Source organism: Sus scrofa, chromosome 1, assembly GCF_000003025.6.
Source record: "Sus scrofa isolate TJ Tabasco breed Duroc chromosome 1, Sscrofa11.1, whole genome shotgun sequence".
NCBI classification, from domain to species: domain Eukaryota; kingdom Metazoa; phylum Chordata; class Mammalia; order Artiodactyla; family Suidae; genus Sus; species Sus scrofa.
Window position 1 is genome coordinate 238636774 of NC_010443.5, and position 15820 is coordinate 238652593.

Consider the following 15820-nt stretch of genomic DNA (forward strand, 5'->3'; position numbering starts at 1 on the left):
GGGAAGGCTGGGAGGGCAGTGTTACCTAGAGATAACAGAGTCGGAGCCTGGGAGTTCCCACTGTGGCTCAGCAGTATCAAACTCAATTAGTATCCATGAGCACTCGGGTCGATCCCTGGCCCTGGGTTAAGGACCCAGTGTTGCAGTAAGCTGTGGTGCAGGTCGCAGATGCAGCTCTAACTCAACCCCTAGTCTGGGAACCTCCTATATGCCGCATGTGTGGCCCTAAAAAGACAAAAAAAAGAGAGGGAAGAGACAGAGCCTGGGGTGCACTGCAGCTGCACCCGCCTCCCCATGTGCCCGCAGGTCACACCATGAGAAGTGCTCCCTACTCCCCTCGCTCTAGTTGATGACTGCTGCAGGTGGGTTACAATGACGCGTCATTGGATGACACTTAAAACACCCCTTTGAATCAATTCAAGAGTTCGGGATACTCACTTTTTTTTTGTCTTCCTAGGACCGCACCCGCAGCATCTGGAAGTTCCCAGGCTAGGGACTGAATTGGAGCCACAGATGCCAGCCTACGCAAAAGCCACAGCAACACCAGATCCAAGCCATGCCTGTGACCTAGACCACAGCTCACAGCAACGCCAGAATCCTTAACCCACTGAGCAGCGCCAGGGATAGACCTTCGCCCTCATGGATACTAGTCAGGTTCGCAACCTGCTGAGCCACAATGGGAATTCCAAGAATACTCACTCCTAAAGTGAATTTCTAAAACCTTTCTAAAACTGGAGATTTTAAGAAGCATTCCATGGCAACTGCCCTCTTACCTGGTCTGGTGGTCCTCATCGGGCAACTTCAACTATCCCTGATGTGTAAACCAACAGTGCAGCTAATATGACTTCAGTGTCCTAAGAGAAATGAGCAGTACGAAGCCAAAACAGATATAAAAAACTTAAAAAGCATAAACACGCAGACCATTTAGCTTAGGGTTAAGTGTGCCTGAAGGTACAGTATTACCACAGAAAGTACTAATAAGGTGAATTTACCAAGGCACTGTATACTTAATAGGGAAAAGTTTATTTCAATTGAGAAAAATCTTTAAAAAAACAAAATGCTTTGCAGTTAACCTATCTAGAAAATTAACGTATATGGAACTTTTTTTTTTTTTTTTTTTTTTTTTTTTTTGTCTTTTTAGGGCTGCACCCTCGGCATATGAAGGTTCCCAGGCTAGGGATCCAATCAGAGCTACAGCTGCCAGCCTACACCACACCAGGTCGCAGATGCAGATCCGAGCTGCATCTGCGACCTGTCACACAACAGCTCACAGCAATGCCGGATCCTTAACCCACTGAGCAAGGCCAAGGATTGAACCAGCGTCCTCATGGATAGAACTCCTCTTAACCAAACAAAATAAATGAATGTTCCACCTACAAAGTTACCAGGTGGAGTCACTAAGAGCCCAAGTAGTGTGCTACATGCTTTACCAACAAAAAGACAGAGAGAGTAACCTACCACAAAGAAGAAAGTGCTAGTAACCCAACCATGAGAGAAGACCAAGTAGATGAACTTAAAAAAAACTTTATTCCAAACAAAATTACCGAAAGAAGCACGTTAACTCTGAAACATTAACATTTCATTTAAGCTCATATAGTCACAAAACTCAAAATATCAAAGAAAGACAGTTTTGTGTGCTTAATCACTTTTAATAATGAAACTTAAAAAAAGGAAACACGTAGAGACTCCCCCACAATTTGGGAGCCATTTAGGCAAGCAAATATTCAACATTAGGCAAAAAGACAGCATTAAAAACAAAAAATCCTCAAATTTAAGGAGAATGCCTATTCAAGTCTTTGATATGCATTTTTAAGCACATGAGAAAACAAAGATTATTTCAAAAGAAATCAAGTCTGAGTGCTTACCTTTTCTTTAAATGTGATCTCTTGTCTCGCCTTCATTTTGACTGCACAGCCCTCCCACTACAGTACGTCATCTACACTGAAGCCGTGTTGGTCAATGTGACTGGCTTGCTGTGAAGCCCTCTAGTACCACCCATTATTCTCTTACAGGTGTGTACAGCTTACAACCGAGTATCACCACTGTAATCAAGCTAGGGAATTTCAGGTCTCCAAAGATGACTATATTTACACAATCCTGTCTTATTGCACAGTTCACCATGTAGAGCAGAAGATTATATAATCAGCCATAAAGATGGATACTGACTACGGAGACAAAAACATCAACTTTGTCTCCAATCACAAATGAAACAAAGACACAAACATTTACCACCATATAGAGGTTGTGTTTACTCTGTGGTGCAGTCCTAAGGCTCATACCACTCTAAGTATGTTGAATATAGAATCCCTATTTCTGGCAGCATCAGACATGAAGCATAGGAAGCAAGACCAGAAGTGCCCTGCACTTACCAGCTGTCTGTGCCACACGTGTAACAGAAAGGCCACTTTTAAAGCTTTTCAGATAAAGTTACTCAATTTTGTTTGCCTTTTCAAAATTATTACCATACTAGTTCACAGAGGGTAAAAAACAATAGTTAGAATCTCTTACTAATAACACATTTTGACTTAAAGTTGAGACAAAGCTGTTGGCTACCACAAGTTCTACTGAGTTTTTTGTTTGTTTTTTGTCAAATTTAAGAAACCTACTGGACAACACAAAACCATCCTTGGTAATGTATCTGCTGTTTGGTCTTCAAAACTGTAAAAAGTGACAAAGAAATCCAAAAATATTATGAGTTAAAAACCATTAAAAATATTTATTGTTTTTAAATGCCACATGTTTGAGACAGCAGAAACCAAAGCATCCTTCAAATTCTCACTTCACTGAGAGTATGTCACAAAAGTGCTTTAGAACTTAAGATTTCTATCACCTATATGGAGTGTATAGACAAAAGAAAGCCCTGTGGAACCAAAAGCCAGTGGAGTCCACTCCCAGGGTCAGGGCATGACTCCAGGCTAACACTCACCACAAGTTGAGCACCCAGACATGCCCATGACAGGAGACACACATGTGAACAAGGGGGTCAGGCACCACAGTGTCTCTGCCACTCAGTCCTGACTCTATTCACAAGGCCAAAGGATGCCACACATTTATTTGGTGTTAGATTGTTTTCTCAAATCCTTACATCTGCACCGTGGTTTCTAGAACAAACTGCCATTTCCAGCAAAACACCATCAAACAGAACCTTCGTAAAACTACCCCCCTTCGCTACCACCTGGCAAACGCTGGACAGTGCCTCCTAATCCATGACAGCCAGGAGGAGATGTTGACGGCATTTGGCCAGCCACGCTGCACTGAGAGGTAAACATCTTTTTTGGACTACCTGTCCAGAAACTGAGTAAACTGCCAACTGAGACCCTGATTTTATTTTGGTCAGCATGTGCACATATTCACATGCAGTTACCCAGAACAATAAAAGACATAATAAGAAACCTACGTGCTCTGCCCCATGTCAGATGCTGGAAAGAAATCTTCACTATATAATATTTACAGATGTGGATTTTTAAAAGATTGATAAATGCTTTTCTAGGATGTCTCGTATGTTGTACTAGTGACTCGAATTGGTGTGTGACTCATTCTGCCTTACTTGGAAAAAAATATTTCAAAATCTCATTCCTTTCAAAGTAAGTGTTTGTCTGTTAGGTAAGAGCTAAGTGTGCTATTGCAGCCATCACCAACGTCTAGGATTTACAACTAACCTTTCAAATATCTTTATGTAGGTCTTATCCTCTCAAACCGTCTTAGTGTTTAAATGGTAAAATGGTAAAATTAGGTTCTCCAAATCTAAAAATCCTAACAGAAGTCTCTATTTCCAAGAGTAAAATAAAAAAATACAGCTAACGCTGTGAGACAAAAGCTAGCCTGAGTTTTTTCCCTTACCTGGAATACTAAGACACCAGGAAAAAAATCTGAGGTCCATTAATAGGCTTCCAAAATAAATTTTATGGAAGCATTTCTGTTGTTGTTTTAAAGGAGTTTCAGGAGTACAGGATACTTAAATGTGACAAACTACTATTCAAAGGAAAAAAAAAAACCTCGAACTTTCAAAGTTGGCAACAATAATTCCAAGAAGCTGAGCTCAACAGAGTTGGATGGACAGTTACAGGTTTTCCCCCATAGTCCTGTGGAAACTTTTGTAAGCTGCAATGGCAGAGACTGAAGAAGCAATCACCTTTCTTTGTACAAACAATCCTCTTCAGATGTCTTTTGGTTAGGGAAAACGGGTTCTAATGTAGGTCTTTTGTAAAGGTGAAATGGCACAAAGGAAACTCTGGGAAAGGAGGGGTACCTGTAATATGAAACTTCTTAATGGGAAGAAACATCGTTAACAAAATTTAAGTCCCCATCTTTTGGCAATGAAATAAGTGAAGCTCATATAAAAATATTTCGGAAAGGTTTCAAGTCACATTCAGAAATAGAGAGAAAACTTTCAACCCTAGAAAGCAAAACAGGAGATGTCATTAGCTGCAGGAGTCTACTGTGTCTAAAGAGAAATAGTCTGGATAATGACCATCCCCACAGGTGCTTAGTTTCAAAATGAATACAAGCAATTTATCACAAAAAGCATACATATAACAAGCTGCTTTTCGTCTCTATTCTGCTCCTTTGTCCTACCACATATATGCTTAACAAAAACTATCTTTTGCAACTCCTCCTAAGAGCAGAGAAGCAAGAAGTGGAGTAACAGGAATAAGCCTGAGAATTCATGGAACCCTTAGAGCCTTTTCTCTGGCTGGTTATGGCCACTGATGTTTCATCACAGAAGATTTTGGAAAAAAGAATCATATCTTGGCTGTTAGTTTCCTTGTCAAAAGCCATCAAGCTGTTAGATAGACAGCTATTAACCAGGCAATTAGCCTAAAATTCTCAGATAATGATTTAAAAAATATAAACAGAATTCTGCCTTTTAAAAAAAAAAAAAAACCCTTAAGTTTTCCTACTGAAACTTTTATTCTGAATTTGTTGGTGCTTAAGGAAAACAGCTTTGCCCATAATTCATTGTGCCCTGGACTTAGGACACCAACTTGTGCTTGGCCAATTATGAACAAGGCCAAACTGCATTCTTGTTAGGTCTATTCAGTTGACAAATGGCACTTAACTGATTTCTTTCATATAATCTTTAACAAGAACTCGTAAGTCGCATTAATTATGCCCCAAGAGATGAGGGAGCGATGGTAATTCAGATGCGCACCTCGGAAAAGATTTGTCAGTTTCCTGTCCCGTTCCAGCCAGATTTTTTGGAAAACCTTGGGGAAAGACTGAAATTCCCCACCAATCTGAGACTGCATACGAGTTTTTACAACATTAACTGGAAAAAACAAGATGCCCAGCATGGCACCCAGCAGACCTCCGCAAATAAAATCATTGACCAAATGAGCACTGTGAGTCGTCGCCGTAGGCAGGTGCTCCTTGATGGGACCGCGAAGGCCAAAAAAAAGAACATTGCTGAATCCATTACGAAAAAGAACAGGAACCAAGCCTCGATAATACTCTCTAATTCCATGGCATTTCAGTGCTTTGAAAGCCTGATAAGTGTTTGTAAATTTGTCATGATGCTTGTGGTCTTGAAGCAAGGTTTGAACCCTTTCCAATGGAGTGAAAATTGCTTCTGTTGTCCCTGCAAGTACTGCTGCCATGCTACGGGTTGCAAACTCAGGGGTACTGCTATGCTTACGGAGGAGGCAAGATAAATCCTCATAGAGACCAAACATAAGTGCCAGCGTAGTTGTCTTCTGCATTAATGGGGGAAGGATTCCTCGGTACAAGTTTCGAAATCCATCCCTCCTCAACTGAAGTACTGCATCCCGGGTTTTGATTCCATACAGCTGCTGCCGAAAGAGGACCTTCTGAATGGGAAATGTGATTGCTACATTGTTGAAAGCTGCACAGCAGCCACACAAATAATGCTTCATTTCACTAACATTTGCAATATGTGGTGATATATCTTGCTTTGAGGATGTTAGGATCGGTGGCCTCTTTTCATGAGCTTCTGAATCCATCATGTTGCTTAAGATCTTTCTTCTTCATGAAGGATTTTTTTAACCTACAAACAGTAAAATGACAACAGGTAAACCTTTATATACAGTGCTAAACATATGACATTTCCCCCTAATCCTTCCTCCAGTTTCTGGACTCTTACATTTTTCCTTTCAGACTCGATCAGTAGTTGCTGAAGCATTTTTAGAGGGCTCTGAGGCCCTTTCAAAGGTCCAGGAGATCCTCCCTTTTCTAACTACATACCTACGTAAGGCTGGATTTTTTGCATACACTCCAACCAAAACAATTTATCACAACAGACCAAATACAGAGACATATGAGACTCCACCTACCTTATAAAAAATTTTTTTGACAACACTCACAGGGGAAGGTCCCAGGTGAGGAATCAAACCTACAACACAAGCTGCTGCAGTGACAATGCCAGATCCTTATCACATTGTGTGACAAGGGAATTCTTCCACCTATCTTTTAAGGCAGACATTAAAAAAACCAACAAAACTGTAACACATACTCATTAATTTTTGGAGGGGATAATTATTTTTCATGAAAAGGTGTTATGTTAACACTAATGGGTTTATTATTAAAGTGAATTAATATTTAAATTTTGTTAAATTTCTAAGACCATGAATATTAACGCATACAATTAAAAGCTCTTTGAGGCCCACAAAATTTTTTAAGTTTAACAGGGTTCTGAGACCAAAAAAATGTGAGAATCTCTGGATCAGTTCATACATAATGCCTATACCACATAACAGTACATACTATTATCCTTCTGAAACAGATTCAAAGCCCTCTCATAAGAAATAAAATAGCAAGACACACTGCATCATTCTATTCACTAACACTTACTTAGTATCTACTTTGAACTTGGCCCTCTGAAACATGCTAGAGATTCAAAGGCAAGGAACTTGCAATCTAATAGAATGCTCTGGGAGTTCCCTTCATGGCTCAGTCGCTAAGAATCTGACTACGACCCATGAGGATGCAGGTTCGATCCCTGGCCTTGCTCAGTGGGTTAAGAATCTGGCACTGCCATGAGCTGTGGCATAGGTCACAGACAGTGGCTTGGATCCCAAGCTGCTGTGGTTATGGCACAGGCCAGCAGCTGTGGCTCTGATTCAACCCCTGGCCTGGGAACTTCCACATGCTGTGGGTGCAACTCTAAAAAGCATTAAAAAAAGACAACGATGACGACGACTCTGCCAAGGTATACAATCACTCCACAGTGTAATTCCTTCTATGAGAAATATATACTGTGAGAACACAATAAACAGCAAACATACACTGTGAGATGGCAGCTGGGAGAAGAGGGACAAGGAAGGCCTGCAGGTATAGACTATGCACAATTTTCATATATTTAATTCTCGAAACAACTATATAAAGCGAACATTATTTTCCTAGTTTTACAAATGAAGAAACCAATACTCTTCTTCCAAGGTATGGTTAGTAACTGGTGGAGCTGGCATCTTTAAATAAGGTCTGCCTCCAGAGTTCATGTCCCTCTGTCAACACTACAGACGGCAGTAACTTTGGGAGGCTGCCCGGGTACAAAGCATGGCTTGAACCAGACCATGCTGAAAAAGATCTGAAACCTAAATAAGCAGGCTTAGCCCACTGAATGGAATGAAGGCCAGGTCCTACCCTTAGAATACATCTTGTTTTCTAAAATGGCAAGATCATTCCTTGCCAGTTACCCAGTCATATATAACCCAATTAAACAAGAAGAAAAGAACTTGAACAGACATTTCTCCAAAGAAATAGAAAGTGGCCAAAAGGAATAGGAAAAGATGCTCAACATCACTCATTATTAGGGAAATGCAAATGAAAACCTCATACCCATCAGGATGACTACTATTAGAAAGAAGAAAGAAAAACAAGTGTTAGTGGGGATATAAAATGGCACAACCATGAGGGAAAACAGTAACGGCAAGTCTTCAAAAAGTTAAAAATAGAACTACCATATGATGTCATCACCAATCCCAGTTTTGGGTAAACATCCAAAAGAATTAACTGTAGGTTCTCTAAGAGACAGCTGTATATCCAAGTCCAGAGCAAATCGTTCACAAAAACCCATGAGGTGGAAGCAAACCAAGTGTCCACTGATGACTAGGTAAACAAAATGTGACATAATATTATGTGGTCTTAAAAAGGAAGGAAATCCTGTTACATGTTACGACATGCATGAATCTTGAGGACAAGTGAAATAAGTCCATCATTTCACTTACAGTGAGGTGCCTAAAGCAGTCAAATTCATCAAGACAAGAGTGCAATGAATGGCGGTTACCAAGGGCTGGGAGAGGTGGGAACAGAGTTATTGTTTAATGGGTTTAGTTTTAGTTCTGCAAGATGAGAAACTTCTGGAGATCTGTTTAATAACAATGTAAATACACCTAAAGTTATTGAACTTACACTTAAAAACTGGTTAAGACGGTAAGCCTTACGAGTTTTTTTTTTTAAATCACACACACACACACACAGAGAAAAGATACATAAAGGTTTCAACTGTAAATAAATTAAAAACAAAAGGTCCGATAAACTATCTAGGTCTTTGACCTATGACAAAAACCAAACCAGGTTCCTTATGTTTTTTCCTCCCTACACTGCTGTAAACTGCTAAGCATTCAGGACAAAAGAAGTTAAAGAGAAATGTCATCACTGTGAGAGGTACAGAATCAGAAAGCATTAGTTCCTGAGGAATTTCTATGTGCAGGAGCCACGGATATGTAACATAAAATATGCACTAGACACATACACAACCCTAATTTTCCCTTTAGAAATATAGCCTAGGAAAATCAGTAGTACCAAAAGATGTTCACAAAGAAGTAACTACAGGACAATTACAACTATACCCTTAACAGAAATACAGAGTAAAAATTAAACATGGAGTTCCTGTTGTAGCTCAGTGGGTTAAGAACCCGACTAGTATCCACAAGGATGCGGGTTTGATCCCTGGCCTTGCTCAGTTGTGTTAAGCATCTGGCTTTGCTGCAAGCTTCAGTGTAGGTCACAGAGGGGGCTCGAGTCTAGTGTTGCTGTGGCATAGGCCAGCAGCTACAGCTCTGATTCGACCCCTAGCCTGGGAACTTCCATACACCCCAGGTGAGGCCCTAAAAAGTTAAAAAAAAAAAAAGTTTAAACCTGCAATAAGGGACTCACTGCATAAATGATGATGTAGCCAACTGATGGGATATCATGTAATTATTAAAAATAAAGGAGTATTTAAGGTTCAACATATTGTGAATTTTTAATGGTGTTAATGAAGACTTAGATAGCAGTGAGTCCTTTTTTTAATTGTGTTGCCGAAAACAAATAAAGAATACTTTTATTGACAATGACACAATCCTGTGTTTTATCAGTATACATAAAAAAAGGCAAAGTAAGTAGTTTATATTTTCAAATTTCATAATAATGCTATATTTTCCTTTTCAGTATTTTTCAGGTTGAATTTATCTCAATCTACTCTATTTTCAAAAGCTGGAGATGGTCTGCTGCCACCCTCATGCACTCCAGGAGCAGTTGCAAACACTCATCACCACCTTCATGGAGTCCAGGAGTGGTCGTGAGCTGCCTCCACTCCCACCACTTGCTCTGGGTGCACACCATCGCCAAGAACTCCAGGACTGCGTTTGCACGTCCACTGTCAAAGGGTAACAGCCTACACACAATGAAGAAAGAGACAACAGGCATCCATACTAAAAACAGCCTTTTGCACCAAAAATATTAAATCCACACAAGCTACAAAGGGGCATTCCCTTGTATAAACAGCCCTCTGAGCCCAAAATACACAAAAATGCTTCTCCTAAACTCAGAATAAGAAAAACATAAGTAAAATGAAGTGGTCTTTTATCCCACTCCCAGTTAAAAGATAAAGAGAATTCCCCTGAAAGAAGGAACAATGAAAACTATCCTCTTCAGTCTAATAGACACTGATTTCAAAAAGGAGAAAATAAAAATAGTTAAGGAACTAAGAAAAGCTAGACAGAAATGCAGAGTACTGTAAAAAGTAACTAACAACTATGAAGAGGAACCAAGAAAAATTACAAAACTCATCTGCTGAGCTAAAGGCAATGAATAGCAGAATGAATAATGCAAAAGAACAAGTGACCTGGAAGATAGAATACTGGAAATCACCTCATCGGGACAGCAGACAGAAAGCCAAATGAAAAAAAGATGAAAGTTGGGAGTTCCTGTCATGGTGCAGCAGGAACAATGAGGTTGCCGGTTCGATCCCTGGCCTCGTTCAGTGGGTTAGGATCAGCGTTACTGTGAGCTGTGGTGTAGGTCACAGATGCAGCTCGGATCTGGCATGGCTGTGGCTCTGGCATCAGCCGGCAGCTACAGCTCTGATTCGACCCCTAGCCTGGGAACCTCCATATGCTGTGGGTGCGGCCCTAAAAAGACAAAAAGACCAAAAAAAAAAAAAGATGAAAGCAATATAAGAGACCTTTGGGATAATATATAGCATGCCAATCTATGCATAATAGGGATTCCAGGTGGGGAGAAAGAGAAAAGGGGGATCAAAAATATATTGGAAGAGATTATGGCTGAAGAAGGAAACAGATATCCAAGTAGAGGAAGCACAGAGGGCCCCTAAGAGACCTACACCAAGACATATTATAATAAAAACAGCAAAAGTTAAAGATAAAGCAACAAAAGAAAACAGAGATTTAATTACAAAGGAATTAATGTAAGACTATAAGCTGATTTTTCTACAGAAATATTGCAGAAGAGAGTGTCAAGATATATTCAAAGAAGAAAGGGAAAAATTTGCAACCGAGGATACTCTATCCAGAAAGATTATCATTTTGAATAGAAGAAGAGATAAAGAATTTCTCAGACAAGATAAAGAGTTTTCTCAGACAAGCAAAAACTAAAATAGTACAGCATACTAAAGCTATCCTAAAGGAAATATTGAAAGGTCTTATCTATAGGAAAGGGAAAATCACAATTGGGATATCATGTAATTATTTTTTTTAAGAATTAAAAATTCTTTTAATTCATAGATTTTTTAAAAGGAATCAAAAATTCCTATGAAAAGTGATGACAACCACATTGAACAGCAGAAGGATGAACCTGAGTATGTAAAAGAGGCTATCAAAGTCATAAAATCTGGGGGAGGAGAGTAAGAAAATGTAGATTATTTTCCCCTAGAATGTGAGTCTATATGACTGTCTAAAGCAAGAAGACACAGGAAGGGATCAACATACTTGAAAAACAGAGTAACCACAAATCAGAAACATACAAAAGTTTCACAAAAACCAAAAAGAAGAGAACATAGGCATAAAACAAAAGAAAATCATCAAATCACAAAAGGAAAAACAAAGAGAAAGAAATATAAAATCAGTGGGAAATCAAGGTTTAAAATGGCAATAAATACATACCAATAATTACCTTAAATTTTAATAGACTAAATGCTCAGATCAAAAGACATAAAATAGCAAAATGGATAAAAAACACAGAGCCTACAATATGCTGCCTATACGAGACCCACTTTAGGGCAAAGGACACACATTGAAAGTGAGGGGATGGAAAAAGATATTTCATGCAGAAAGAAATGACAAAGTGGTGGCTGCAATACTCATGTCAGACAAAATAAACTTCAAAGCAAAGGCCCTAAAGAAAGATAAAGAAGGACACTATATAATAATAAAAAGATCAATATAAGAGGATTTTACATTTGTCAACATATACTTCTACACCTAATACAGAAGCATATACAATACATAAAACATAATACATAAATACGTAAAACAAATACTAACAGACATAAAGGAAGAAACTGACAAGAACACAATACTAGTAGGAGACTTTAACACCTCACTCACATCAACGGAGAGAAAATCAATAATGCAGCTGAAGAGTTCCCATTATGGCTCAGTGCTAACAAATCTGACTAGTAGTAGCCATGATGATGCAGGTTTAATCCCTGGCCTCACTCAGTGGGTTAAGAAGCTGGTGCTGCCACAAGCTATGGTATAGACTGCAGATGAGGTTTGGATCCCAAGTTGCTGTGGCTGTAGCATAGGTCAGTTGCTGCAGCTCTGATTTGACCCTTAGCCTGAGGACTTCCATATGCTGCAGGTGTGGTCCTAAAAAGACCAAAAAAAAAAAAAAAAAGAAAAAGAAAAGAAAAAAAAAAAAAAGAAATAGACAACCAAGATCCTAAATGATAAAACGGAACAGTTAGACTTAATTAACATCTCCATGACATTACATACAAAAAAAAACAGAATACACATTCTTTTCAAGTGCACATGGAACATTCTCTAGGACTGACCACATACTAGGGCACAAAACAAGCCTCAACAAATTTAAGAGTATAGATGTCATCTTTTCTGTCCACACAGCATGAAAACTAGAAATCAACCACCGAAAAGAGATAAAAACTTACTACTATAAATGCAAAGGGTCAATGAAGAAATCGAGAGGAAATTAAAAAACCCCTTGAGACAAATGACAATGAAAATACAACATCCTATGAAACCACCATCACCCTGATACCAAAATTAGACAAAGACACCAGCAAAAAAGAAAATTACAGGCCAATATCTTTGAATACAGATGTAAAAATTCTCGACAAAATATTAGCAATCCAAATCCATTAAAACATAAAAAGATCTGGAGTTCCCATCGTGGCACAGTGGTTAACAAATCCGACTAGGAACCATGAGGTTGCGGGTTCAATCCCTGGCCTCGCTCAGTGGGTTAAGGATCTGGCGTTGCCGTGAGCTGTAGTGTAGGTTGCAGATGCGGCTTGGATCCCGCATTGCTGTGGCTCTGGCATAGGCTGGCAGCTACAGCTCCGATTCGACTCCTAGCCTGGGAACCTCCATATGCTGCAGGAGCGGCCCTAGAAAAGGCAGAAAGACAAAAAAAATAAAAAATGAAAAGATCAAAGACCATGACCAGGTGGGATTCATTCCAAGTTCACAAGAATGGTTCAACACACACAAATCAATGTGATATACCAAATAAAAGACAAGACAAAAACCAAATGATTATCTCAATAGATGCAGAAAAAGCAATTGACAAAATTCAATATCCATTCATGATAAAAAATTCTTACCAAAGTGGGTAGAGAGGGAATACATCTCAACATAATAAAAGCTATCTATTAGGGGTTCCCATTGTGGCCCAGCGGTTAACGAACCTGACTAGCATCCATGAGGACAAAGGTTCAATCCCTGGCTCTGCTCAGTGGGTTAAGGATCCCGCATTGCTGTGGCTGTGGAGTAGGCTGGCAGCGACAGCTCCAATTAGACCCCTAGCCTGGGAACCTCCATAAGCTGTGGGTGCAGCCCTAAAAAGACAAAAAATATTAAAAAATAAAAGCAATCTACTAAAATTTTTTAAAAAATAAAAATAAGAAAATAAAAGTTATCTATAACAAACCCACAGCCAACACTCAATAGTGAAAAGCTGAAAGCCTTTCTGCTAAAATCCAGAACAAGATGTCCACTCTCACCTCTTCTATACATAGTGTTGAAAAGTCCTAGTCACAGCACTAAGACAAGAAAAAGAATTAAAAAGTATCCAAACTGGAAGGGAAGAGGTAAAATTGTTATTATGTGCATATGACGATACTATATATAGAAAACCCTGGAGTTCCCGTCGTGGCGCAGTGGTTAACGAATCCGACTAGGAACCATGAGGTTGCAGGTTCGATCCCTGCCCTTGCTCAGTGGGTTAACGATCCGGCGTTGCCGTGAGCTGTGGTGTAGGTTGCAGACGCGGCTCGGATCCCGCGTTGCTGTGGCTCTGGCGTAGGCCAGTGGCTACAGCTCCGATTCGACCCCTAGCCCGGGAACCTCCATATGCCGCGGGAGCGGCCCAAGAAATAGCAAAAAGACAAAAAAAAAAAAAAAAAAAGAAAACCCTGAAGATTCCACACAAAAATTACTAGAACTGTTAAATTCAGCAAGGCAGCAGAATACCAGATTAACATACAAAAATTAATTGCATTTCCTTACACTTATATATTTAACAGTGAAATATCAAAAAGGGAATTAAAAAAAAAACAGTATCTTTTAAAATCATACCCACCAAAACAAAATACTTAGGAATAAACCTGGCCAAGGATGTGAAGGACTTACATGCTGAGAACTATATAACATTAATAAAGGAAACTGGAGATGATTTAAATAAATGGAAAGACATCCCATGTTCTTGGATTAGAAGAATTAATATTGTTAAAACGCCCATACTACCCAAAGCAATTTACAGATTTATTATTATTATTATTATTTGCCCTTTTAGGGGCACACCTGTGGCACATGGAGGTTCCCAGGCTAGGGGTCTAATCGGAGCTATAGCTGCTGGCCTACGCCAGAGTCACAGCAATGCCAGATCCAAGCTGCGTCTGTGACCTACACCATAGCTCAGAGCAACACCGGATCCTTACCCCACTGAGCGAGGCCAGGGATCGAACCCGCAACCTCATGGTTCCTAGTCGGATTCGTCTCCACTGTGCCACAATGGGAACTCCAATAACCTACAGATTTAAGGCAATTCCTTAGCAAATTACCGCTAACATTTTTCACAGAACTAGAACAAATAAACCAAACATTTATACGGAACCATAAAAGACCCAGAACTGCCAAAGAAATCCTGACGAAAAAGAGCAAAGCAGAAAGCCTAAGTATCCTAGACTTCAGACAATAGCCCAAAGCTACAGTAATCAAGAAAGCATGGTATGGGCACAAAACAGACTAATGGGTCAATGTAACAGAATAGAGAGCCCAGAAATAAACCAACACACCTAGAGTCAATTAATCTTCAACAAAGGAAGCAAGAATACAAAACGGGAAAAAGTCTCTTCAGCAAGTGGTGTTGGGAAAGTTAGACAGCAGAATGTAAATCAATGATGTCAGAACACACCCTCACACCATACACAAAAAACTCAAGATGGCTTAAAGACTTGAACAGAACATAACACCATAAAACTCCTAGAAGAGATCATAAGCAAAACATTCTGACATAAGTCGTACCAATGTTTTCTTAGATCAGTCTCCCCAAGTAACAGAAACAAAAACAGAAATAAACAGAAGTTCCTGCTGTGGCACTGTGGGTTAAGGATCCATAAACAAAATGAAAAGACAACCTACAGACTAAGCAAAAATATTTGCAAGAGATGGGACCCAACAAGGGCTTAATTTCCAAAATATACAAACTTCTCATACAACTCAACAAAAAAACAACCCAATCAAAAAAATAGGCAGGGAGTTCTGTTGTGGCTGAGTGGTTAACGAATCCAACTAGGAACCATGAGGTTGCGTGTTTGATCCCTGGCCTCACGTGGGTTAAGGATCCCGCATTGTCATGAGCTGTGTTGTAGGTTGCAGATGTGGCTCGAATCCCACGTTGCTGTGGCTCTGATGTAGGCTGGTGGCTACAGCTCTGATTGGACCCCTAGCCTGGGAACCTCCATATGCTGCAGGAGCAGCCCTGTAAAAGGTTAAAAAAAAAAAAGGAGGGGCAGATCTCAATAGACATTTCTCCAAAGACGCATGAATGGCTAGGAGGCACATGAAAAAATGTTCAACACTAATTATCAGAGAAATGCAAATCGAAACTACAGCGAGGTACCACCTCACACTGGTCAGAATGGCCATTGTTAAAATGTCTGCAAATAACAAATGCTGGACATTATTTACAGTAGCCAAGACAAAGAAGCACCCAGTGCCCATCAGCAAATGAATGGATAAAGATGATATGGACTATATATACACAATGAAGTATTACTCAGCTGTAAAAAAAAGAATGAAATTTTGCAATTTGCAGTAACATGAAAGGACTAAAGAATACTATGCTTAGGGAGTTCCCGTCGTGGCGCAGTGGTTAACGAATCCGACTAGGAACCATG

General features: G+C 39.6%; 1 protein-coding gene across 6 annotated transcripts in view; it reads right to left on the bottom strand.

Moving 5' to 3' along the window:
- Positions 1509-15820, bottom strand: part of SLC25A51 (solute carrier family 25 member 51) — a 29331-nt gene continuing 15019 nt past the window's right edge. For 5 of the 6 annotated variants that reach the window (XM_021100847.1, XM_021100927.1, XM_021100800.1 and 2 more), the window contains one exon: positions 1509-6004. In XM_021100847.1, the coding sequence (XP_020956506.1) occupies positions 5070-5963 (894 nt within the window). In that variant the 5' untranslated portion in view covers positions 5964-6004 and the 3' untranslated portion in view covers positions 1509-5069. 6 annotated transcript variants of the gene reach the window in all.